This window comes from Anolis carolinensis, chromosome 4 (genome assembly GCF_035594765.1).
Source record: "Anolis carolinensis isolate JA03-04 chromosome 4, rAnoCar3.1.pri, whole genome shotgun sequence".
NCBI lineage: Eukaryota > Metazoa > Chordata > Lepidosauria > Squamata > Dactyloidae > Anolis > Anolis carolinensis.
Genome location: NC_085844.1, coordinates 3,205,650 through 3,233,139, shown reverse-complemented (window position 1 = coordinate 3,233,139; position 27,490 = coordinate 3,205,650). Strand labels below are relative to the sequence as shown.

At 43.8% G+C, this 27,490-nt stretch overlaps 1 protein-coding gene across 1 annotated transcript; it reads right to left on the bottom strand.

The window, feature by feature from the left end:
• Positions 1-1,484: 1,484 nt before the first annotated feature.
• Positions 1,485-27,488, bottom strand: zftraf1 (zinc finger TRAF-type containing 1). The gene is made up of 4 exons (XM_003229369.4): positions 26,872-27,488; positions 12,780-13,018; positions 11,267-11,478; positions 1,485-8,311 (listed from the first exon to the last, which is right to left on the bottom strand). Exons 1-4 carry the CDS (start codon positions 27,202-27,204, stop codon positions 7,920-7,922), a joined length of 1,176 nt encoding a protein of 391 aa, XP_003229417.1. The 5' UTR covers positions 27,205-27,488; the 3' UTR covers positions 1,485-7,919.
• Between the last annotated feature and the right edge of the window lie 2 nt (positions 27,489-27,490).

The following is a 27,490-nucleotide window of genomic DNA, read 5'->3' as shown; positions in this document are numbered from 1 at the left end:
TCATGGGGAAACTTGTCAAGGGCATCATCGAAGATATGCTACATCTGCAGCATTCCCTTTGTCTATCAAGCTTGTAACTCTATGAAAATAAGGTTTGTCTGGCATGACCTTTTTGAGAAACCCATGTTACTTTTAGTGAGGATGGCATTCTTATTTAATGTTAGGGATTCCTCTTCTTCAGAAGAGGAAGGGGAGCAGGAAAGTGTTCATGAATCTGAGGGTGAGTTGGAATCGGAGGAGGAGACTTTGTAAGTACCCTCATTTCAGGAGAGGCGAAAGGAAACAGAGCAGAGACATCGTTCAGCTAGAATAGCTGCCAGAAATGTAGCTGAGTTATTAGGAACTGCCCTAGCAGCTGAGAGGAGACTCGGGGCTATAAAGCAGACGCAGGTGCAGCCAGCTCTTGCTGGTAACAAACTGACTCTAATGCCTTCGCTCCCCTTGTGCCTGCTCCGGGTCTGCATCCGGATTTACTGCTGTTTCTTTGTCTGAAGTGAGACTGCTATTCGATTTGGGAATGTATCAGAGACTAAGAAGTGCATTTGCCCTAAGACTTCCTTGCTTCCTTTTGCATTATTCCACTGAGTGTGCTGTACTTTATGTTTTGCTGAAGTAAAGCAGTTTTCATTTACTTACCACAGTGTTTTAAGGCTGTTCTTCAAAGACAAAACAGGACATCTAAGTGCTTACAGAATGTCTTCTTAAGAATCTGCTCCAGAATTTTTCCTGGTATTAGTGTCAGGCTGATGGAGGCTGGATCTACACTGCCTTATTGTCAGATTATCTGATTTGAACTGGATCGTATAAATCTACACTGCCAGATAACCTGGGATCAGATTCTGGGATATAGGGCAGAGTAGCGGGGGTCTGAGAGGTGATTGTTTGGGTCCCTTCTCTTCTCTCCCCCGTTTAGAGATAGGGACAATATTTGCCTTCTTCCATTCTGCTGGAACTTCTGTTCAAGAATTCTCAAAGATGCCAGGTGTTTCTGAAATGACTTTTATCAGTTCCTTTAATACCCTAGGATGGAATTCTGCAACAAATCACTCTGACTAAGAGGTCATGAGTTTGAGGCCAGCTCGGAGCCTGCGTTTGTCTCTGTCTTTGTTCTATGTTAAGGCATTGAATGTTTGCCTTATATGTGTAATGTGATCCGCCCCGAGTCCCCTTTGGGGTGAGAAGGGCGGAATATAAATACTGTAAATAAATAAATAAATAAATAAATTCATCTGGTTCTGGAGACGTGAATTCATTCAAGATTTGCCAGATATTCCTGTACCGCCTTTTAACCTAATTTGTGTTGCCTTTCCCCGTCTGCATCCTCTGCTCCATCCTCCCCGAGTTGAACACTGATGACCTTTGGGCAAAAAGACACCCAATCTCTGCCATACGCACAAATGAGCAAGTCTGTGTTGCGTTTGGGAAGAACCCACACTTCGGTCAGACATACACACACACACATACAACACACATGACACAATAAGTGGTTTGGCAATGTTTTTTTTTTTTTAAACTACATTACATACAGAAACTTCAAACGAACGCAGACCACAAAGGAACAAAATAAATCATTCCCGACGACAATAAAACCATTCCTTGTTGTTTAAAAAGCCGCTTACGTAAATGTTTTTAGTGCTCACAAAAATTAAATAAAATTAAAGATCAAAACGGAGAAGGAGTCGCGGCAGAAAGCCACGAAGGGGCGGCCCGGCTGGCACGCCAGACCACGCCAAGACCCCTTTGCCGCTCCTTTTGCCCCAAACGTCCCCCTTGACGACCCGGGGAGGGGGCTGGGGCGGCAATACCGTCGGTCGCAGACCTGCAACGTAAAAGTGCTGGAGAGTGAAGCCCCTTCCCTCCCTATTTCCTCTCTGCAGGATCTTCCCGCTGGATCCCTACGGCCCGACAGAGAGCCCCTTCTCTCCTCGACAAAAACAAAACCGAAAAAAAGTGGAGAAGAGGAAAGAAAAAAAAAGAAAAGAAACCGACAGGAACACAAAAGAATGAAACCCAGGCCAAGTACAAAGGACATACAATCTTGCAAACAAACCATTAGTTTTTTCTTCTTCTTCTTCTTCTCTTTAAATTATTTTTAACTCTACATTCGCTAGTTTTAAATAAATTACCCACAGTGAATACTGTAAGGAGGTTTGTGGTCTGCCAGTTCTCGAGCTCCTGGCACGGAGAAGCATGCTACAATCTTCAGGCGTCTAGCAAGGAACTAGACTGGTAAGGCTCAGCTACCGAGTGGGAATTGGACAGAGTCCGGCTTAGGGGTCAGGGGCAGGGCAACCGAGGTGAGAGGAGGAGGAGGAGGATGAAGAAATGCAAAGGCGCTGGCAGTGCTGAGCCTGGCTGGCGTCAGTCCCCGAAAGAGGCCCATACCGTTCTCCCTCCCCATCCGCCCCGCTCTTATCCTCTCTCTCTAACACACTCACACATTATCCCATTCACACAGCAAGCAAGAACACATAACACTCTATTCCACCCTGGCAATGCAGAAGTCTCCATACCTGCTCAGCTTCCCTCTTCCTCCCTTCAGAGCATCGTGTCCTTCACCCTAATATAGCTTTCTTGGCAAGCTCTGTGGACATCTGCACCTAGGGCTCAGTTTTCAGAAAGAATGACACTGTTAACTAACTCGTCTTGGCAATGCAGAATTCTCAATACCTGCCTTCACAGCATTTCCTCCTTCTGGGAGATTTCTATGGACAACCGCATCGAAGGCTTGGTTTTCAGAAAGATTAGATCAGGAGTGTGCAATCTAATCCTCTGAGAGGGGAGAAGGATCATACAGTCCATTTCGGTTTCGACCACTTTGAGGTCACTACATCTGCAGGACAGTGGGTAGTGGTCCAAAATCCCACCCTGACAAAGGCATTCTAAATTCCAGTTCATCTTTTCCAGAGGAGAAAGGGAAGGACAGCCAGGCTATGAAGTGTTGCCAGAGAAGGACTGATAAGATCGTTACTCCCAAGATAGAAACAAACAGTGGCACTAAGGAAGTCAGAGTGAGAACCGTATAGCCTTCCAAATGGTGCAGAACCACAACTCCCATCGATCCCAGCCAGGACAGCGAGTGGGAGATGCAGTGCCACAATGTCTAGAGGGCTATAGAGTTCATATCCCTGCGCTAAAATGCCTTGTGCAGAGGAATCTGCTGGAGAGAGAAAGGAAGTGGCTCGCTTGAAGGCAAAAATCAAGATAGGAGAATATCTTCTTCAAGCTTCTCTCCAAAAGAAACCCTTGAAAGATGCTGACACCCAGCCAGGCTCAACAGAGAGGGAGATATTCGAGGCCAGATCTGAGGTTATTTCATTCATGTAAGACAGTCCTCTTATGTTTTTGACCCCAGCAATGTCTCACTGGCCGGCCAGAGAGAAAGCCCTGGGCCAAACAGCTCCTATACTTTTTTAAGTGCTCATCTGGAGAAGGAAGGACCAGGACTTTAGTGTTATGCAGCATTGCATAAAAGCAGCATGTGTTTGCTTTAGAGCAGGGTTTTCCCAAGCTCTGGCCTTTCATATGTTTTGGCCTTCAATTTCCCATAAACCTCTACTGGCCACAGTGGAGGCTGCTGGAAGTCGAAGTCCAAACACCTGGAGGATCACAGTTTGGGAGTCCCTGCTTTAGAGAACCTGCCATCTTCCCATGATCAGGAAAACGCCTAGAATTCAATATAACTTCCAAAAGCTTGGGCAGACACCAGTTCATTCGCATTCAATCTGACTCCACAAGAATTTAGAAGGTACCTGTTCATTTGTACAGATCACTGAAATCAATTAAAAAGATAGCAAGCTGTTCAAAACCAGTCCACTTTGACCTGTAGATATCAGAGCAGCGTCTCCCCAAACCCTAGGGCCTGCCAGAAGTTTCGAACTATAACTCCCAGAATGCCCTGTCCTGGTATGAGCTTCAGGGCTATGCCATGTCGTAGCCTTTTGCATCTAGAGGGCCCAAGGATGAGAGAAAGCTGTTTTCAAGGAAGGCAGCTTTATGGAGGCAAGTATCTGGCATGCAGATGACCCAGGAGAAAGAAGGGCCGCACAGCTCCCTAGGAAAAGTGCCTGGCTGTTCAGCTGCAGAGAAATGCCAACTGAAGTTGCCTTAAACTCTATTCCACTTGCCACTTCTAGAACCCAAAGCCATGATTCCAAATTCACCTTGTTATCCCAAGAACAGGGATGCCAGGCAATCAAATCTGCCCATTCCTGCTCCCCCTAACACTCCAGTTCCAGTGAGACAAGATCATTTGTCGCCTTTTCTTCCTCCATGCCCCAATATTCTACGATTCTCTTAAGAGAATAAACCATTTGCCTCACCATGCGTTTTGCATGTTAGCAGCACTTGCCAAGCAAAGGACCTGCCTTCTGTTAACTTTGATGGCAAAGCCTAAACTCCTGGGTAACATCAAACCTGTAATAACTACTCCCTAAAGAATTTTTGTAATATCTAACTCCCTCCTGGAGTTGCAGACATCACAAGACAGGCAGCACTTGCTTCCCTGGGATGAATTCCTGCTGTTTCTAAGTACATTGCAAGATTAACTTTTCCCCATTGTCTTCCCAAGAAGCAAATAAGGAGAACTTTTGCAGCCATTGTCTTCCCCAGAAGGCAATAGCTGCAAATGTTCTCCTTTTTTGCTCAGTCATTTTCACTCCAAGGGAAAGTTAGCCCTGAAGCAAGGAAAGGCAAGGCAATTAGTCTCCAAACTTATTTTTTTTTTATTCCAGATTTTCAAACCATTGGTAGGGTGGTGGCTCTTTTGTCAAGAGGAATTTATTTGCAATTCTTTCTGCATCTCTGTCAATACATGAATGGGTGTGGGAAGGACCCCTGCTTCAAGGTAAGGAAGAAGTTTGGGACTAACACTGGTGAGGATTTCAGGGAGGCCACCCTGATCCCTCCCTCCCCAACCCTGGGCCTCAAGGATGGCTCTCCTGTGTTACAACGACCCAAGACCTCCATCAGGTCTTGTTTGCTTTATGCCCAAGGGCTTTGTCATGGTTCCAATATTATCTGAAAATTGCTCAGCCTTGAATGCATGATAGGTGACTTCAAGTAAGCATTCATTTGGGCCAGGGTTATTTGTGCACTATGCCATTTTTCAAGCAACTATACCACTTCCCAGAAAGGGCGATTTTAAGGGCAATGTTGCAGAAAGCCAGCTCTTAACAACAGCTGACCTACCCTACCCTTCAGAGACCAAGAGCCAGCTCCTGATTCAGAGTAACCGAGATTAAAAATACCACAGCAGGAATAATGAAGAGACCAGCGTCTTGTGCTTTTGACAACCCTAAGGTGGTAATATGCCTTACATGGTCAATTGCAACCAATTCTGACTGAAAGTGAAATATGCATTTTAGGCAGGCTTTTCTTTTGAAGAGCACAGCTGTGCACCTTGTTGGAAAAGACATGCATCCTACTCACATAGATCTATCCTCCATTCTGAGACTGAGCCAACTGGAACGGCTGAAGGAGAGTTACTCAAAGACTTCTGCAAAAGTGGAAACTACCCAGGAAGCCAGACATATCCTCTCCCTACGTTGAATCCCTTGCTAGCCATGGGTCAGAGAAACTCTGCATACACTTTGCATCCTTCCTTCAATATATGCCAGGACAAATCTCTCGTGCCACAACGTTTGAGAATCTTGTAACCTATCAAACTGACCTCTTTTTTTGCTGATTTTGGTGCCCTTCCTGAGACAGGGAATCTGGCATGACACACAAAGTGCAAGTTGGGCATGGCATGGCGAAATGCTTCTACAAGGACTGGTGACCCTGAAGACAATCCCAGACTCACTCTTCACCTTTCTAAATAAGCTTTTAAATGCTTGTTGCCTGCCTCTTCTAGTATTAGGAGGTTGTCAGGAGAAGGGGGAAACATGAAAGCTAGAAGATCAAATTGTTTTGTTACCCCTTTACAGCACAGGTCGCAGAAAAGAAAGCACCTGCAATGGATTTCCACATTATACCTGATCCAATTAGTTCATATAAAGTGTAAATTGCCACCTAACGTAGGCCTCATTCAAACAAACAAAAAGCCCAACATGGGGTGGGGTGGGGAGGCTTAAGGAGAGGAAAGAAAATAATCTTGAATGCACAGTATTAACATATGAGTTCCTCATGATACATAATAAGTCTTTTTCACCCCACCAGCTCCCCCAACACCTCTTTAAAATAACCTTTTAAGAGCAATGCGCAAAATATCCCTGTAGATCTTGTTGAAATTTGGTGAACGGCCCCCTCGCTATCCTCATCCATAAACTTGCTCTATTTATTATTTTTTTCTTTTTACATACATAAAATCACATTGTAAAATTGCATAATTACTTAGAAGAGCCTGTTAAACTCACTTGCACAAGGAAAGAAAACAAAATAAAACAAAAAACTGGGAAAGTTCCCAAAAACAAGACAGAATAAATCACCCTGCATTCCGAGAATCATTCACTTATTTGGGTCAGTCCTACTTGTTTTTAACTAGTCTGTCAGATCAAGCCAGCTTGGGGGACAAGGGTCACTGGGGGGGCAAGAAAGAAGAGGACAAACTGGGCAGCAATTGGGGACAATAGAGAGATAGTTAGTCTGGGGTGATTTCTCTTTGCGAAGTGCAATTCAGACCACACTGAAAGTGCCGCAAGGGCCACCAACACTCAAAGATGCCAGTTTGTCATCCCAACTCTTCCTTTAAGTCTGGCTCCCTCAATTCAATTGCTCTATGACAGTTGCTAATTCACCTGACTATGAAAAGCCAGGGAGGGGAGAGATTTGGACAATTGACGTACAAACAGAAGAAGGCCAAGGCAGTTCTATTTGCACTGCAAAGCACTTTCCTTGGCAAGACTTAGGTTATCACGCTACACTCTTAAAGCATTGTTATTTCACTTGAACTGCTAGGGCTGCTACCAATGGAATCCTGGAATTTTCACTTTAGGGAAGGAGGTTAAAATTCTCAGCCAAAGAGGCCTGGCCTCACTAAACTTAAAGAAAAAAAAAACAATTCCACAGGAAGCAGATATAGGAGTTATTATCACATTATACTTTCAAAAGTTGGCATCCCACGTCAAATCCTGTGGCTGCCTCCTGCAGACTTCTGGGGTTTGTAGTTCTGTGAAGCCCAGGAGCTCTCTGGATGAGAATTTTATAGGTCCCTCCCTAAACTGCAACCCTCGGGATTCAACAGGAAGCAGCCATTTGAGTTAAAGTGAGATACCAACTCTTTAAGAGTGTACTGTGATACTTTACAAAGTAAAGGAATGGCAATTTAAGAGTGTAGTGTGATAATCTCCTTGCTCTCCCTTGCAATGTGGTCCTTTAGCTCAGCTTGAAGCAGCCTGGCCAAAAACAAAGGAAACGAAAGTAAAAATCCCCTTGACTGGGGTCCCTGAAGGTGTCTTCTTGAGGTCCCCTCCCACCCCTACACCCCACATTGATTTTATTATTCCAGTACAATAAAACAGAACCCACCACTTCCAGGTTCTGGAGGGCAGCACAGACCCTGACCCGCCACCACTTTGGAGACTTACATCTTGCGGAGATCACAAACAACCATGACACAAAGGCAGCCTTTTCACAATGTATTGACAGGTGGGGGTTGCCGGCTGGTCTCTCCTGGCTCTCTCTCAGGCCTGGCCCCTAGCCGGCATCCATCCAGCTCCCCAGCCAGCCACCTGTTCTTAGCAGAGATGGAGAGAGACGAGGAAGGCAGCAGCCACGTTCAAAAGCTTGCCATATTCCACACATGCAAAAGATTCTTTTCAAATAACCAAATAATTGTGGGATCATAAAGGGGCCGAGGCAGCCATACGAGGTAACTCTGGTTCAGTGGTGCATTCTTTCTCTCTCTCTCTCTCTCTCTCGCTCGCTTTCTCACGCTCACTCTGTCACACCTGGAAAATCCCAAGCTTATAGCTTACACTTTACTTCTGTATCTGGAATATAAAGAGACGCAGGTTGATGTTCTTGGCTGCCAGCAATTTGTTACATTCCACAGAGTCTATGATAGGGAGGGGCACGTAGTCCGTCTCGTTGTTCTCGTTGGTGAATACAAAGTGATAGATCACGGGGTTGATTTTTACGTCATCGTAGGGTCCCTTGAGCAGCAGGAACGAACACTCCATGGGGGAGTTGATCTTGCTCTTGAGAATAAGCTGGAAGGAGAGGGTCCGTTTGCACGAGAGGTTGGGGTTGCGCTCCGAGTCGTTCACCCGAGCCTTCAAAACCCAGGTCTGGTTCAGCACCGTGAACCGCGGCGTCTCGTAGTAGAGGCGGGTGATGAAGTCGTCAGTGCGGTACGGACGGAACTGGACCTCTGCAAGAGAGTATGAAGAAGGGAGTGGGGAGAGGGGGAGGAGAAGGGGAGGAGAGACAGGCAACAGTTAGACCTTCATGGAAGCCGGCAGCAGGAAGAAACAAAGCTCACGTTACCTGGAAGCTACTGTGTGGGGCCTTCTCTGCCATGACGTATGGAGGCCAGGGTGAGAGTAGCCATTCAGAGCTAGTCAGGGAAAGAAGCCACTTGGCTTCTTGGAGGGAAGGGGGAGAGAAGGAGATAAAAACATCAATACATTACAGAACTTTAAAAAACACTTCAGTTTCATCTTCGAGGGAAAGAAGGAAAGAAAGAGAGACAGAGGTAGAGAGAAAGAAGCAGTAATGAAGCCCACATACAGTCAACGAAACCCCTACCAATGCAAACACCCCCTCCTCAGTTCCTCTGTCATGGAAGAACACTGCAGCAGAACACAAAAAGTGGCCAATCCAAGGATTGACATTCAATGAAGTGCTATGCCTCAAACTCCATGTTTATTCATCCAAAGGTGGTATTTTCCCCTCATTGCTGTGTCTTCCGTCTTCTCATTTCAGAACCGTTTCCTGCGGTACTTCCTCAGTAAACCACCCAGAGTGGTTTTGCAGTGTACAATGGCATCACTGCTCTCACATTCAGACCGTAGATTCAAGGCCAGACCTTCAGGAACATCAAGTTGGAGGCCTCTTCCAGTACCTGCGTAAGATTTCTTGGGACACTCAGAGGCAATAAAGGAGACACTTCATGCTCATTCAGCACAGCAAGAGCAAGGCAGATAGTTCCAGGTTCATGACAAGTAGAAGCATAGATTCATAGAATCATAAAAGCATAATGTTGCCCACACATCATTATGGATGCATAAAAACCAAGTCAGAGAAGGCAAATCTTGTAACATAGAACCTTTATTTTATTCAAATCAACAATACAAATGTCTTCAGCTGAGCAAGGCATAGTTCACCACAGTGTAAACCAAGAAACAAGGGGTGGGTGGACTGGGATGGAGCAATAAGGCCTGCTGGTGTTTCACAGTGCAGAAAATCCCAGAGTGAGATACACAGAGACAAAGATCAGCACACTGCCTCATTCAAGGCTTTAGCCAAGCCTAGACCCATACGGTTTAGCACAGTCCGCTGTCAGTCTGTTCAAAACATTTTTTCTGATAAGAGTCCATAGTGCAATGACGTGTTTTGTTTTGTTCTGTTCAAGTTTATCAAGATTGGTTGGCTCAAGTGTTTTTTAAAGTCTTTGGTGCACAAAACCCTTAGGACTCTCCCGGGACAAACTCAGGGACAGGGAACCTCTGTGGACTTTTTTGCATCCTTCGGTGTTTCCAGAGGACCGTTAGGAGAGCACAGCAGCGACACCTGGACAAAGGAGGCGATGGAGTTATTCAAGCCACACAAATAGCCCGATTCAGCCCTTTTCTTTTGTCCTCTCCAAGTATCAAGTGTCCCCTGCCTCTCCGACTAGCAGCCGTCTCCTTGCTAGGGCAGAGCAAAGTGCCCACCCGGCTTCTCTCACAAAAGGCAGAGTGTTCAAGAACACCAGATGAGTGACAGTTGCTTCCACCCCCCACCACCCACAGATTGCTGCCTATGGAGGTTGACAGCCCACTCCCCTCCCTGTCTGGCTCTTCATTTCCTTTTCACATTCAGCTTTGTCACCGAATTGCCTGCCGACCTGATTCCAGCTGCTTGACTGGGTGTCCACTGGGAGCCATGAATATCTCCTAACAGCAGAGGTAACTTGTCACTTTATTTCATAGCTGGAGTTCACCAGGACTCCATGCTGCTTTGCAAGCATTAAAGCACTTCCTCTCAATTCAGCTAAGAGAGAAGCACAAAGCATCCCTTCAGGCTGCAGCACCTGCTCCCTTAGAAGTGGAGACAGAAGGCTAAATCCAAGTGGATCCTCTGCGTAGGAAAGAAGGAACATTTACAACAAAAGAAAAGTGAGCTTCAACATCATTTCTCCTTTCTCCCTCCCTCAAGAAACCCACCGTCATTAAACACTGGCTTTTAAAAATGTATTTTCAAGTCTGCTTCAGAATACCCTTGGAGACATAAACTTACCTGCAATCATCATTTAGTTCCACCAGGTTAGAAGCCAGTTTGCTTCCTCCTTATTCCTGAATATTTATCATTATAATCTACACACACACAGACACAAACTCACACGCTAGATTTATGCTCTAAATCAAGAAAATCAGAAAATCACAGTAGAAATGTCTCCTTCTGAAAGGAACCCCCAAGAAAGCATGAGCAGGCATAAAACCACCACACAAAACAACTAGCTCAGTAAACAATAATCTGGACTAAAGATAGGAGTTTCTTAATACTTCATTCCACAAGAAAAGACCCCAAAGTGCATGTTATTCATAAACCAGATTCCCAAACCAGAAATCATTCAATATTCAAATCACACAAGGTATGCTCACGCCCACCCACCTACCCACTGACAGAACCAACACTAGTTTTAATCCACAGTTTGGATCCAAAGACAACACCAGCACCTTACCTTCAGTTGCAAAGTTGTCCTTCTTCTGGGTGGGATCAATACTACCAATCAGCAAGGGGAGGAATGCCGAAGAACCAGGCTGCCAGCCTCTGAACTAGCAATCCAAGAGCCAAATCCTGTGCACAGGCCTCACAACGACCTGTCACTTGACTTCCTTACATCATACATGACCTCTTAAGACACTCACCACCACCATCCCTGCCTGACCCAGGAGGGAACCTCATCTGGAGCTCTCAAGCAGACACAAAGGAATCCAACAGAGTGATTTGCTGGAGCAGACATTTGGTCCAGTGGCCCTGCCTGCTCAGCAAAGACCCGTTCTTCTGGCCTAGAGGAACGTTCAATCAGTAGACAATTGACAACATTGTGTAAAGGAAGACAAAGCATTTTTTTTTGAAAAAGGGAACTAAGGCTGCAGCCTAGGCAAAACCCAGCAATTACCTGTATAGCCGATCTTCTCAAAGCTGAGGAGGCCGAAGATGCTGTTGTAGAGCTGCATCTCCTTCTTATGTGTTTGGTCCATTTCATCTAGAATCTCCATCAGCTCGTTCCCGGTCTTGGTGGGGTGTGTGCATTCCGCCTCGTGGACGGTGAGCTCATGGAAAGGCCCCTGCCATGGGCACCCAATCCGCTTGTACTTGCACCGAGTGACCCTGCAGTATAAGAGGAAGCAAAGCTCAAATAAGTAGCGGCCTGAAAGTCATGCTTGGCAGATAAAGGCCACGGGATGAAGGATGCTGAAACACCAAAGTCCAGCAAAGCTTAGGCCAACAAGAATTCTTGACTACAAGAAACCAGGTTGAGATGAGACCCTGGTCCATCAAACCCTTTTTAGTATCAAATTACACAGCAGCAGAACTTCTAGGCATGGTTTCCCTAGGAAGCTGTTGGACAAACTAATAATCATGTAAATTCAGTTTAGGCAATATACACTGGTAAACAATAAGAAATCCTCCATGTCTTTTCAGCTCCAACGCTATTCGGTGATAGAACTTCACATAACAACAAATCAGACAGCTTCAGGAGTCTAAAAGCCAGTGACTCAGCACCATCTATACTGTGTGTGCAAATACAGGAAGAACTTCCCATCACTCAGGCTGTATCAGAAAGAGACTGCGTTCAATCCAGTGGCAACAGGAAGTGCCTCCAGGGAACCAAATGGATATCCTCCTACCGCAACTGTAGATGAACACTATTGACTGGTTATAACAAATGAAACATACATGAGATTTTAGTAAAAAAATATGTTTAATTATATGCTACATGAAATAAGACATCCTTGCTGTTGATCAATTTAATCAGATGATTTCTGTGATCTGGTACAAGACCGATTTCTATCACATCTGCACACCTCTAAATGTTGCAAGTCTCTCATATCTCCTTCTGACAGTTCTGAAAAGAATAACCAACCAAGAAAATCCTCAATTATAAGTTGTCCTTCAGAAGGAAGGTGGTTCAAATCCTTGCTTTTAATGTGGCCTTGTTCCTTCAGAAACAAGAATTTGTTTCTAACATTTGTTTCTAACATCTAACATTATAATATACTATACCATCTTAACACTATAATATACTGGGGCAGCCAAAAATATCCTCCATATTCCAAATGTGATCATAAATCTTATTTACAAAAATGTTCGTCAATAAGCATAGAATGTGTTACATTCTCTAACAAATGAATTTGTAACATACCCTGAAATCTTTTTCTGTGCAACTGGCTGAAATTCTAAATCTAATAGGAGACACTGTATCACTAAAGCTCTGGTTTATCAGTGCTACACATTCTTTCACACACTGCCCACTCTTTCACACACTTCAAACCTTTCCAGAAAGCATAGCAGAAAGCTCAAGTATTATGATAACCAGACATCATGACTCGTTCTTCCCAGCCTGTGGATCCTACTATAAATTTGGCACACAGTCTTGGGATTCAAAGGTAGCAAGCGTGGCCGCCTACCTGTCCTGGCATTCTTCTTTCTGATGTCTCTCCAGAAGAGAGCGAGGAAACTGCCGCAGGCAGAAGCCGCACTCGGAAGGCAGCTCGCTCACGGCCTTTTCGACGGCCAGATTTCGGCAGCAGAGGCTCTTGCTGATCTCACAGCGGCAATTGGGGCACGTGGCCTGTTCCTCTTTCAGCCGGGCATCTGCCAGGAGGTGGATGAAGCACCCAGCGCACATCAAGTGGCCATTGGTACACTGGGACAAAACGGAAACCAGAATGTCAGAGGTCTTCTAGAAGGGGCAAGAAAAAAGATTCACTCCGCTCCAGCTTGACTCTTTTTCCCCCATCCTGGCACTTTACTAGGTCTTTATGCTTTAAAATCACATTTGCAAGACAACATCTTTCTACTGCATTCCTGGACAAGAATACAAAAAAGATGGAAGGTGGGAAAAAGACTGAGGAAAGGAAAACAAAACAGCCTATACTTCTCCTCCTCCTCAATATGTGACCAAGCATGCCCCAAGCCCAACCATGTTGGCTCTAAATCAGCTGTCAAATTTAAGTTCTCTCTTCCTTATTCACCCAGATAAGCTAAAGAAAAGTGATTGTCATAAACCTGCCTATACTTAAATACACTTCATTGGGAGTGAGTCCAACTAAACAGAGCAGTACTTATTTCTAAATGTAACATGTGCCTGTAACAAGAGCCACCCACAGGAGACTGGGAACGATCCTAGAACAGGACATTCTATTTATGACATAAATAAGTTAGCAAATGTCAAACAATGCTTTATACAGTTTGGGACAAGCTGCATTTCAGAGGCAGAAACTGGAAAAACCACCTCTGAGTCTTCCTTGCCTAAGAAAATCCAGTCAAAGTCATGGGATCACTATAAGGCAACAGGCAACTGGGAAGTATATGTAAACAAACAAAGCACAGAGAGCCTGTTGAAACCAGACAGACAGACCAGAAAAATGGCACGTTTTCAAGGACACACAGAGGTGTAATCGACACTTGGGCCAAACTCATCAAGCTTGCTTGGTTGTTGTGACATTCACGGACTCCCACATGCCTGTAAATGTATACTGAATATGGTACAGAACAGACCCATCTGGCCTGCCAAACTGAGTGATGATAACTCCCTTGCCGGTGAACCCACTTCACCTGCATTGGAGGTGAAGTGAATGCATTCCATTGGAGGCAGAGTTGGACATTATTCAACGTTCTGCATTGGAAAGCTCTTTGAAAGTCTCCATTAAAACTTGAATTCATTACATGGGAACTGCTAGCCACCACAGCCACAGACAGCCCGTAAGCCACCTGCAAGACCCCAGAACACTCATGGGCATGAATAGAGGACCGGAGACAGCATTTCACCAGATCATTGCAAAAGCAAACCACCAAATCAGATCTGTAGGTACTGCAGATTCTTATAGCAGCCGGAAAGCATTTCCATGTCTCAAATTGTCATTACAGTATTTTTCTGTAAGCAGGTAAAATTACAGAGTTAGAAGACACCACAAGAACCATTCAGTCCAAACCTGCCATGTAGGAAAACACAATTTAAGCCCTCTGGATAGATGGCCACCCAGTGTCTTTTTAAAAACCTCCAGAGAAGGAGACTCTACCAGACTCTGAGGTAGCATATTCCCCTTTTAAAACAGTTCTGTCAGGAAGGTCTTCCTAATATTTAGATAGAATCCCATTTCCTGCATTTTGAATCCATTGCTCCAATGTGCCCTAGGCTCTGGAGCAGCAGAAAACAAGCTTGCCCCCTCATCAATGTGACACTCTTTCAAATTATAATGTCTCCGCATAACCTTTTTTCCTCAAGCTAAACATACCCAGCTCCCTCAGCTGCTCCACATAGGGATTCATGGTTTTCAAACCTTTGTTTGCTCTTCTCTAGACACTTTTCACCCTGTCCATATCCTTCTCGAATTGTGGTGTCCTAAACTAGACACGTTACTTATTAATTCTTTATAGGCTGATCTTTTTCTTAACTATATTTGTTGTAAAATGCACTGAGCCTCAAACTGGAAAAAAGGAGGAAATAATTAACAATAATAATATCAAACATTGCTTCACTATTTTTATGTTTATACTGCAGCATTGGAAACCCATCGCTATATTTAGTTTCATCATATAACATCGCCATTTTACTATGATAGCTTCTTTAGCTCTAATTCATTTTTTTATAGTTATCCATGGTTTTAGTTTGTTTTATATATTAAAAACCTGGCTGTGAATTACCTAGGGAGAAAAGCAATATATTAAATAAGTAAACAACCAGCCAAGAGAGAGACAACCACAGCACATACTCTATGCAACAAAGAGGTGGCCAGATGAAGGCTTCTTTGTTGTCTTTTAAGTCTTTGCTAGTTCTCCTGAGGGGGAGGCAGGTGCTTTAGAAAACTAAAGGCTGGTTTTACTGGTTTATTCCAATTTACAATGCCACATGGTTCTTCACAAGCCTAATTGTAAAGAAAAGCAGGTCATAAATGAGGGAGTGACTAACGTTTTTCAAAGGCAAACTCCTGTAACTATGGAACCCATGTCTATGGTTTCACTTATCTATGTCCAGGGGAAAACCTTGCCTTTAAGAATTTGCTAGTTCATTCAAAATGACGCTGTGGTATGCCAGGACCAGCATTTAATAATGATCAACCTTTTCCAGGGTTTCAGATAATGTATCCCTCATGGATTAAGGGGTCCTACAGTACCGGCTATTTCACAAGTGATATCCCACTGGAGTATAGTGTCCAGATCTATTCACTTAGGTTTCAGGCTTCAAGTATTTTAATTTCATCTCTCTTCTGCTTCTTATCCTGACCTTTTCTACCATCTCAGTTTTTCAGCCTTGAAATGTCCAAACCTTTTAATTTTCATAGCCTACCAACCAGACCCACTATATCACCAGATGACAAACAAAGGCAAGACCAGCTCCCTAAGTATCCTGCTACTTCACTGGTGCTATCTGCTCAGAAATCCAGTCTCGCCACACACTTTATACTAAGCTGTTGAAAAAAATGGCCACCCACAATATATTCTAAATTTCAGCAACAGCAGAAATTTAGAAATAGTGCTGATAAGCTCCCTCTATCAGCTCCAGCTCCATGCGGGGACATGAGAGAAGCCTCCCACAAGGATGGTAAAAACATCAAAACATCCGGGCGTCCCCTGGGCAACGTCCTTACAGACGGCCAATTCTCTCACTCCAGAAGCGACTCAAGTTGCTCCTGACACGAAAAAAAAAGTCACTAGCTTCAAACAACATGGTCACACTAAGCTGCAAAATTGGCCTTCCATGCCACAAAGCTGGCCATTAACGATATTTTGTTTTTGAGATACATATGTAAGTCTTGTTATGCATGAGTGGAGCAAATCATTTGCCATAACATGACAAATGTATTCTACTGGCATATAGCAACATTGCACGTTGCTGTTCAAATTGTAGCTTCGCACTATGCAATAGTACAGTCATTGACGTGTACTGCATGTTGTTATTACACAGGGATTGCATAGTAATAGTGCTATATACCTCTGCATGTGGGTATTTACACTGTTCTGAGGGGAAGATGATTGTTGTGTAGCATGGGCAGCCCTTCCTTTAACTGTTCCCTCTACTCCTACAAACGGCAAAGCATAAAGTCGGGTTGAAGGGAGATGAGAAACTGCTTTATAGCGGAGAAAAGCAGAGAAGAAATCGGTAAGGGTTCTGAACTATTTTTAATACAGTAGAGTCTCACTAATCCAAGCCTCGCTTATCCAAGCCTCTGGATAATCCAAGCCATTTTTGTAGTCAATGTTTCCAATATATCGTGATATTTTGGTGCTAAATTCATAAATACAGTAATTACAACATAACATTACTGCGTATTGAACTACTTTTTCTGTCAAATTTGTTGTATAACATGAAGTTTTGGTGCTTAATTTGTAAAAGAACCTAATTTGATGTTTAATAGGCTTTTCCTTGATCAGTCCTTATAATCCAAGATATAAGCTTCTGCTGGCCCGTTTAGCTTGGATTAGTGAGACTCTACTGTACTATGGAATAAATACCTCAGGGTAGAATTCACAATAAAGCAGTTTTATTCAAGGGAATAGTAATCAACCACCTAAAACTCATGAGCAGGTAAGTGAGCTAAATATGAGTGATGCTTTATGAGGAACAGCTATTATGCAATTACTGAACAGGCTGTTCACCTCTTAGCACCTGTGGAAAGACTGGCTGAATTGGCACAAACAGATACAAAATGCACCTGGGCCAAAGTGGGCTGTTTCTGGATAATGTTAATCCATCAGGGCAGGGTACAAGGTGAGCTTTCCTTAATCGGAAATCCAAAAACCACCAAAAGCATTTTGCTGCCAGCTGCTCATTTCCACCTTTGAGGTAGCAGCTGCAATGCTCCTACTCATCTATCTCTCAGATCTGGAAAAAGATTGGGAATCTGAGAGGCAAACAAGTAAGAGCATCTAATGACTGGTAGCAAAAGAGAGAGACTCTGAGACATGAACAAGCAAGACAGTTGCTGATACCCTGAAGTGTCCGATCAGCTTCCCAATTTTAAGACTCCATGTCCGAGGAAGCAAAGACTCAGCTAGGAAGCAAGGCCTAATGAGTCCTTGTGAGATCAAGACATAAGAGTGCTATAGAATGTGAAATGCCTCCTAAATGGATGCTACTAAACAAATGAGTCTTTCAGTCCCAGTTCTACAAGCAACAGCAAAAAAGAAAAAAGAACCCTCACAGGGCAGCTGTCAAAACAAAACCACAAAGTCCTCTCCAAACCAAAAATATTACACATAAATGGTTATTAAGCATACTTATTAATGATACCCAAACATTTTGGGAAGGCCAGTCTATCCTGTACATTCACAGCATTCAGGCCCTTTAATTCAACAACATACCCTGCAATTAATCTGTTTATAGTCTTCAGGCACACCCCTTCCTGATTCCAAGCTTCTTTTTCTAAGCTATGTTAGTTATCAAGAGAAGAAGCTATCTTCCTCAGGGTGCTGGTCTTTAAAAGGACACGTTGGACCCACTACCTAATAACAACTTTGTCTAAAGGATTTTAAAAGCAACATCACCACACAGATAATAGTAAAAAAAATTAAGGCACACAAATATGTCTGAAGTAAAGATGGCTTCTGGCTCTGAAGGCACTGAAGACTGTAAAATAGGCCATGTTGCTGACAGACTCCTACCAGCATTGAAGGCACACACACTGCTGTAATTCTGCCCCGGTGTTCACCTCTTGTGAGTTACTAGGTCAGCTGCTCATCTGTGAATTGGAGGATTCCCTTAATACCATCAGAGACAATATTCTGCTGACTAAATTGGTTTAAATTATCAATGTTATGTTCTATTCACTGATATTAGGTTTAATTTGATGTTACATTTTTAACACTGTTTTCATATGTGGGGTCTTGTTGGGATTTTATGCCAGTATTTATCTGTTTTATGAAAACATTGAATGTATGCTTTTGTTTGTTGGAATCCATCCTGAGTCTCTTCGGGAAGATAAGAGAGGAATAGAAATAAAGTTTATTATTATTCTTGTTTACCACCCTTTAGGAAATATTGCACACATCCTGGAAAGCAAGGGGGTGAAAGAAATGTTGATAAGTGGAGGCAAGAAAAAATGACAACAGCCCAAGAAAGGCAAACAGGGTGTTTTACGTCATGGAGGGGCATTATTTTACTGCACCCTTGCATACCCAGCCTGTCAACCAAAAATTATCTTCCAAAGTATGATAGTGGCAACTGATTGTCTCCAAACAATGACAACTAATCCTCAGGAGCTGGAACACAATACCTAAAATGGATTGGAGTACAGATTGAGCATTACTTTTCTGGAATTATGAATTCCAAAATCCAAAAATTTTCAAAACTTTAGAATTGACCACAGAATGACTGAGATAATGGCATCTTAGCTTTCTGATGGTTCAATCTACACAAAATCAATTACAATATTTTATATTATTTCCATCAGGCTATGTTCATAAGGCGCATATGAAACAAATTTCATTTTTAGAGTAGAATACCATATCCAACGTACCACAGTAAGCATGCATATTCAAATACGGACATTCCAAATCCATGCAAGACCTCCAGCTAGATGCTAGAGCAGTGGTTCTCAACCTGTGGGTCCCCAGATGCTTTGGACTTCAAATCCCAGAAATCCTAACAGCTGGTAAACTGGATGGGATTTCTGGGAGTTGGAGGCCAAAACACCTGGGGACTACAGGTTGAGAACCACTGTGCTAGAGCATGCCAACAGGAAAGTGTCCAGACTTTTTTTTTTCAAGATGTCCACAGAAGGAGTCCCCACCATCTCTCCAGGTTTCATGGTCGAAGAAGCCTTAATATTAAGGGGATCTTTCTAATGTTCGATCTAATCAACTATCTTAAAGCCATTAGACCCAGTCCAGACATCTGTAACAGAAGATAATAGGCCTCTTCCCTCCTCTCTGTAAAATGCTCAGAACCATGAGGCCTGATCAGTGCAGAATACAGTGAAAATATTCCTTCCCTTATCTTGGAAACACCTTTCTTTAAAGAACATTCCAGCCCTTGGGAGCATGCCTGTTTCTGCTCTTGACCATTCTGGTAGGGAGAGATGCTTTCAACATCAGACAGTACCTTTGACTGATCCCAAGTGTAGATTACCATTATTAATTAATCCAGAAAACGTTATGTACATGCACCTCTCTCAACACCTGATGAGATGCTCAGCTGCACTTACATCAGATGAAGCTTCTGAATCATTTTAGAGAGCTGTCTCGTAATATGGAGTAAAAACAAGACTGAAACCGCTGGATGCCACATAAAGACGCTGTACTAACACAGTTTCCATTATCAGCACTGACTCAGAATTTAATTGCCTGTATGCCTCTCTTCACACACCTATCAACAACCCTTCCCTTCCCTGGATTTTAAGCCTCTCTTTATACTGGTAATTCTACCACTAATCCTGCTGCATCAGTTTTTTAAAGGAAAAGTTAAATTCATTCTTGACTGATTTTCCAGCAAGGAATTATGGAGACAGTACAGTTCCAGCATTTCTTTATGCTCCATAGAACACCATGTGGGTATTATAGGGTGCAATCATCAAAATTTAACATCACCAAGGAGATGACCTTTGCAGTTAGGGACTTAACCAAGGCAGCTCACATGCTTCGATCACATGCTCAGTGTTTCTGGTTCACACGCTGCTTCTTTTACTCCCTATTCTACCCCAATTAAGTACAGGAGGAGGGAACAGACTGTTTTTATGCAGTAGAAGAGGCATCATTGATACACAACTGGACAAAAGCCATCTGATTGTTGGTTGGCCTTCCTGGTTCGCTTGAAGAGTCTTTGGCTTCTTCACCCATAAATGGTTGCAGGGATTCAACTAAGAAGAGAAGCTGAAAAAAGTAGTATTTCTCTCTTCAAACAAGAAAAGTCCTTGAAAGGAACAGTGAATCTCCATGGTATGGCAGACTACATTAAGGCACATCACTGAGCTCTTTCTTGACAAAACACACAGCTGTGCCTCATTTATCCCAAGAGTCTATGAAACCCACAACAGACTTTGCTCAGAAGAGAGGGTACAATTGCTAGACAGCATTACCACGGTAAACTAGTTATCAACAGCCAACAGTCATGATGGCTTTATATTGTGTTAGATGCAGTCTGCTTCTTAACATCAGTAATTGGAACATTCGTGCCCCACTGTGGGTTTCTTGCAGACATCTGGCTGGCCACTGTGCAAACAGAACACTGGTCTAAATAGGCCTTTGGTCTAACCTAGTAAGACTATTTTTGTCTTCATGGCTGAATCTCTGGGTCGTCACAATGTTTCTCAAACTCTGCTCCTCCTGGTGCAAATTAAGAATTGTGGGAGCTGAAGTCCAAAACATCTGGTGGAGCAGAGTTTGAGAAACACTGTCCATAGATGTCCCCTCAACTTTTATGCCTGGATTAGAAGTCCAGTCTCCATACTTAAGATATACAAACTTAATGACTGTTTAAAGAAGACCTTTTTGGTCCTGATAATTTTAGTGTCTAGCAATGAAGTCTCAACATTTCATATATGTCTGATGAGACATACAATTTTTATGATCTAAATAGTACTTTCTTAGGTACCTATCCAGGAGAACACTTGCCAGCAGTTAACCTACTGCAGCCAAAGCCAACAAAACATGATCCTTATAATGCTTGCTTTTTATGAGGCATAAGCTTTCATGGGTTACAGCCCACTTCATCAGTCTACTTGCACCTGGCAGAAGGTGGTTGAAGTCTAAGAAATCTTATGCCAAATAAAATTAAAGATGCCACAGATTTCTATGTTGAAAAAATCCTTTGGCTGGCATGTTTTTGGAAGTATGATGAAAGGAAAGCAGACAAAGCCAAAGAAGAAAAGGGAACATTGTAAATAATTATCTATTTCCTGTGAGAAAAGAAGATCTATTTTATATATTTAGGAAGAGGAACAGTCCTTGCAAGACTAAATAATCAACCCACATACCAGATTAAATTCTGAACCTTTCCCACCCTCAGCACCATTTATGGGTCTCCACTACCTTTCTGATATGTCCATTATATCATAGAATCCTAGAGTTGGAAGAGACCTCACGGGCCATCGAGTCCAACCCCCTGCCAAGAAGCAGGAAAATCACATTCAAAGCACCCCCGACAGAAGGCCATCCAGCCTTTGCTTAAAAGCCTCAAAAGAAGAAGCTTCCACCACAGTCCAGGGGAGAGAGTTCCACAGCTCTCACAGTGAAGGAGTTCCTCTTAATGTTCAGGTGGAATCTCCTTTCCTGTAATTTGAAGCCATTGTTCCGTGTCCTAGTCTCCAGGGCAACAGAAAACAAGCTTTCTCCCTCCTCCCTAGGACTCCCCCTCACATATATATACATGGCTATCTTTATGTTGTTATGTGTACATGCTTGCTTCACATATTGTGTTAGCAGATTGCAAAACATACCAACAGATTATGGGAAGTCCTAAACAGACACAATGAGGAAACACCACAGCTGGAGATGTGTGCTAGTAGCTTCCAATGCACTGGATGAGGCTCACCTAGCACTTAAAGCAAGGTTCTCTCAGAATCTCTAAACATTGGCCAAGAAGGATAGGATTTTAAGGAGGATCATAATTTGAGACTCAGTATTGTAGTTCTGAATCTGATTTTACAACATAAATGCCATAAGTATATTGGAGGAAAACACACAATTGCTCACTCTTGGTTTGCTATTTACATAAATGTTTTGCTAGGAATTTGAATGAGTGTCTATATGTTTTCAAGTCACCTGATGATTTATGGAAGCTTCATGTTTTTCCCCATTGGGTTTTCTTAGTTAGAAATACTCAAGATGTGATTTTATCAGTTCTTTTCTCTGAAGTATCACCTATAACTATAGCACTTGATATTTGTTAGCAGTCTCCCATCCAATTTCCAACCAGGGCTAGCACTGTATAACTTCAAAGACAAGGCAGGAGCTGGTGCCTTTAGCACATTTAGGATACCAGGAACTAACATTTAATAAACCCCTGACTCAGGAAGAAACACAGATTAGAGGGTGGCTGGGTTCCATGACTGACAAATGTCTCCAACAAAGCCAGATAGAAGACTGAGGTGCATATGCATGCTCATCAGTTACAGAGAATGAGAACATTTCCTATTTTGGAGCCACCTTCCATTTTGCTTATAGGAATGCAATATGATAAGGGAAATGACATCCATGTAATATAGATGGTACATATGATCTAGACAGATGTTACTATATAGGAGAAGTAAAAACATAGCTTAAGCCTCATTTATAAGTTCACATCCTTACAATTTACTAATCCAGATAGTTAAGATTCCTTATATTTTGTATTTACCATCTTCATATGGGTTGTATTACCTATCAAATGAGGGAGGGATGGCGATCCAGACTATCACAGATCATTAGATTTAACAACGTATGTCAAAGATAACTAACTTATCAAGCAAATTTCTTGAGCAAGGAAAATTCCGGTCATATTTTACTGAAGATTTCTTGCTCAAGAAAACTGCTTGTAGTTTCTCCTCTGCTTCAAACATTTTGTCATTTTTAGCAGTACGGTATGTAACTTGGCCTGAGGTGGATTTGGTCAGATGTTTAACATTAAACAAGCTAACAATGGGCCCTTTTACATAACAATTTAAGTGTCCTAGCTGCATCCCATTGAATCCTGGAGCTTGCAATTTACAGAGTCACTAGAACTCCTAGGTGGAGCATTCTAAATGTCCTTCTCTAAACTGCAAATCCCAGGACTCCACAGGATGCAACCATTGCAGTTAACACTATAATTTTGGAAAGAAAAAAAAGGCCTCTCAGAGAAATGGGCAACATGGTGCTTGCCAGGTATTTGTCACCAGAACTGCTGGCTGGAACGTATGAAAACTAATTCAAAATGTCTCTCAAACCCCTGGTTACCCACCCTAAGAAATCAAAAAAGCTACTGCCCGGGAGTCACTTTTGGAGTGGTCAACTTCCACTCTGCATATCTGTTGAACACACATTTTTCCATGCATACACATGTAAACTGTACCCAAATAATCCATGTCAGGCTGCCAGAGCGAAAACTGGAGGGTGTTACTGAATCCTTATTGTCTGTGTAGAAGAGAAGATTTGAATTTATTACTTGTTTGTGTGTCAAGCCTCCCCTACTGAAATCCCCTCTTCTACACACTTAATTACTTACTTACTACTTACTACACAACCATTAAAGGGATAGGAGGCCTCTCCAGTTTCCAGCCTGGCAGCCTTGAAACCATGACTCTCCTACACCTGTTTACTTGGAAATTGCACCCACCTGGATTTAATCTGGGGGAAAAAAAGGGCGTGCCTGCACTGCTACCAAGAGCAGGTCATAATTAGACCTGATGAAAGAGACACCTGTGAATGGGGCACTGGCAGGGTGGTTTTGGTACTTTAAAGGGATTCATAGTCACAAAACTCCTTAGGAATTGAGTGTGTTTTTTAAGGAAAGGGAAGAGATTCCTCCTAACTGTAAAGAAAATAAAGGAGAGTTTGAGACATCACTTATGATGTTGTTCAAGGGGGTGGGCTGGGGATGACCCCCCCCCTTTTGAGAGGAGGAAAGGTAAGAGTCTCGACAATTTTGAAGGAAACAAAAAGCAGATGAAGGTATCATCTATCAATGTTCCATTGGCTTGGTACCTGCAAGAATTAAAGGGGGGCTTTATAGAGTTCCAGAATACCTTCTGCATAGAAAATTGAGGCTGAGAAGTTGTTTTTGCATTTTTTTTTGAGGGAAGAAATGGAAGGGAATCCTCTATAATTCTGAAGGCATCACCTATGAATGAAGCGCTGACAGGTCGGGTTTGGTACCTCCATGAATTAAGGAAGGGGGCGTTATAGAGTTCTAGAACTCACAAAAGGAAGGTCAAGGAGCACCTTGAGAAAAGAAAGGGAAGGAAATTATCCATAATTCTGAAGAAAATAAAGAAAGGGGGGTTGAGGGATTAAGAGAAGGCCCTTTTTGGAAGGAAGGTTATAAGAAGAAGGAAATAAAGGGGTGTTGGAATGTCCACAATCCCTTGCAAGCAGGGAATTAATGTTGAGGGGTGACCAGAGGACCATGCTTTTGAGAGGGAAGACAGTGAAAGGAATTGTCCCTCATTCCAAAGAGAAGAAAGGGGAGCTGAAGGCCTCACCAACAAACAAAACATTGGCAGGTTGGTCTTAGTCCCTGTATCAACTAAGGAGGGAAGGCTTTATGGCACTCCAGAATCCTTTCTGAGTAGGAAACTGAGGCTGAGAAATGACAAGAGAACCCCCCCCCTTTTTCTTTTTTTTTTTTGAGGGAAGGAAAGAAAAATCCTCCATAATAATTCTGAAGAAAATAAGGGGAGGGGGGACAGAATGCCTCACTGGCAGGTTAGCTTTGGCACCTGAGTGAACTGAAATGGGGAGGGGGGCATTATGGTATTCCAGAACCAGAAACCTCTGGAGTATTAGCTCTCCCTAATTTGGAGTCATCTGCAAACTTAATAAGCATGCCCGCTAAACCTTCATCGAGGTCATTAATAAAGATGTTGAACACTACTGGGAACAGGACTGAACCTTCTTCATGGCACTGCACGAGTCACTTATTTCCAGGATGAAAATTGGTGAGCACCCTTCGGGTAGCAATATTATCAAATTGTATCAATATACCTCTGATATTCTAGGCCCTTGGAAAGAGCTCGATATTCAGAGACAAACCCCACACACTTGGACTTCATGTGCATGTGTGCTGTGTTGTTATGTACATAATAAATGATAATGATAATGCTCATGGTCACTGCAGACTTGGGGAAGCATGCAAAAATATTAAATAGTAAAAATGGTAGAAGAGTGTAGACTTACACATTTGTGGGGTTTTAATGGCACAAGACACCCATGAAAGGGGGAAAAGATGCAAATTTGAAAGTTGTATTTTTTTTAACCTGAGTGTACAATCTGGAATCTCTAGGTCTCATAGAGTCACACTGGAGGACCCAAATCTTCCCAGAATTAACATAATCAAATATATGAATAGCCCACCAGAAACTGATCAAACACAATAATACCAGAGAACCCACAAATGCTTAGAGAAGTGCCATCCCTAGACCTTCCAATGTGATTGTAGGGTCAATTTATAGAATCCTAGAGTTGGAAGATACCTGGTAGTTCAACCCCATTCTGCCAAGAAGCAGGAAAATCACACTCAATGAACCCCTGACAGATGGCCATCCAGCCTCTGTTTAAAAGCCTCCACTACACTCCATGGCAGAGAGTGAATTCTACTGCTGAACGGCAAGAAAGTTCTCCCTAATGTTCAGGTGGAATCTCCTTTCCTGTAGCTTGAAGCTGTTGTTCCATTGCATCCTAGTCTCCAGGGCAGCATAAAGGAAGCTTGCTCCCTTCTCCCTATGACTTCCCCTCACCTCTTGATCCATGGACCTCATCATTGAAACAGCTCCACTGGCTGCCGATAAATGTCCGGTCCCCAATTCAAAGTGCTGGTTATTACCTATAAAGTCCTAAACGGTTCAGGTCCTGCCTATCTTTGTGACCGCATCTCCTATTATGTACCAGCATGAACTTTACGATCCACCGCGGAGGCCCTTCTCTCGCTCCCGCCATCATCTCAAACGCGTTTGGTGGGGACAAGGGAAAGGGCCTTTTCAGATGTGGCTCCCTGGCAGGGACAAATGCAAGATACTCCACTTAGGCAGAAAAAATGGAATGCAAAGATATAGAATGGGGGATGCCTGGCTCGACAATAGTACATGTGAAAAAGATCTTGGAGTCCTTGTGGACAACAAGTTAAACATGAGCCAACAATGTGATGCGGCTGCTAAAGCCAATGGGATTTTCTGCTTCTTGGCAGGGGGTTGGACTGGATAGCCCATGAGGTCTCTTCTAACTCTACTATTCTATGATTCTATGACTCTGGAACTCCCTTCCGAAAGAAATCAGACTAGCGCCCACACTGACTTCTTTCAGGAAAGATCTGAAAACCTGTTTTTTCCAAAGCACTTTAAATTAAGAAGAACATCAGAGTGAGCCCCTTCTGCTATTTCTCCAACACTTTGCATCTTATCTCTGTATCATCCCCATCAGAAGTTCTAATGCATTTCACCTTGTTAGCCCTACCGGTATTCCTCGCCCTTAGTCCGAAGACCAATTATACTGCTCTGGGGCACTGAATCATGTCTTAACTCTTTTAAAATTGTTTTTGTTGTATTTTCTACTTTGATGTATTTATTGTTGTGTTTGGACTTGTTTTTACCGTTGTATTTTTATACTGTTCGGGCATGGTCCCTTTGTAAGCCGCCCCGAGTCCCCTAGGGGAGATGGGGCGGGATATAAGAATAAAGTATTATTATTTATTATTATTGACAACCCAGGCCTGGATTAAAGGCGAGGAGTTCCCAGAATGCTTAGCTGGGGTCCCCTGTTTTTCTCTGAGGGAGAAGAAGGGGAGCGCCGCCATTTTCTTTTTTCCTCCTGAGGGGAAGAAGGCGGCGGCGGCGGCGGCGGCGGCGAGACGGGCCTTCCATGTATGTATGTGTGTGTGTGTCTCTCTCTCACCTGGTAGACGGAGGCCTTGGGCAGGTCGAGGCAGACGGTGCAGCAGAGCACGGAGTAGAGCCGCTCCTCCAGCTTCACCCCTCCGCCTCCTCCCTCGGCGCCTCCCGGGAGCTTGAGGCGCTTCTTGGGCGGCGCGTCCGAGTCTGCCCCCGGCTCCGCTTGCCGGCCTGCTGCTCCTCCTCCTCCGCCTCCCGCGGCCACTCCAGGCCCGAGAGGAGGCCCTGCTTCCTCAGCGCCGCCCGGAACAGGCCCCGCGGCTTCCCCCAGCGCCGCGGCGGCAGCCCCGGCCACCACGCCTCCGCCTCCGGGCTCGCGTTCGTCCGGCCCCGACATATCCCCCCTCTCCTTCGGCCGAGCTGTCTCTCTTCACCCGGTGGTGGGAGAGGCCTCCGCCGGAACGACTAGGCCGCTCGCCTCAGGCGCCGCCATCTTTGTTTGGCCTCCTCCTCGTCTCCGAGGCCACGCCCACGACGACGCCCGCTAGCCAATCAAACGCCCCGCTCCCACGCAAGCGCAGAAACTCAAGGACAGCGGCGACGCTCCTGTCTCTTGACGCCGCCGCTCCTCCAATCAGGGAGTAGGAGGCGGGGATGTCACTGTGACAGAGGGAAGGGCCAAT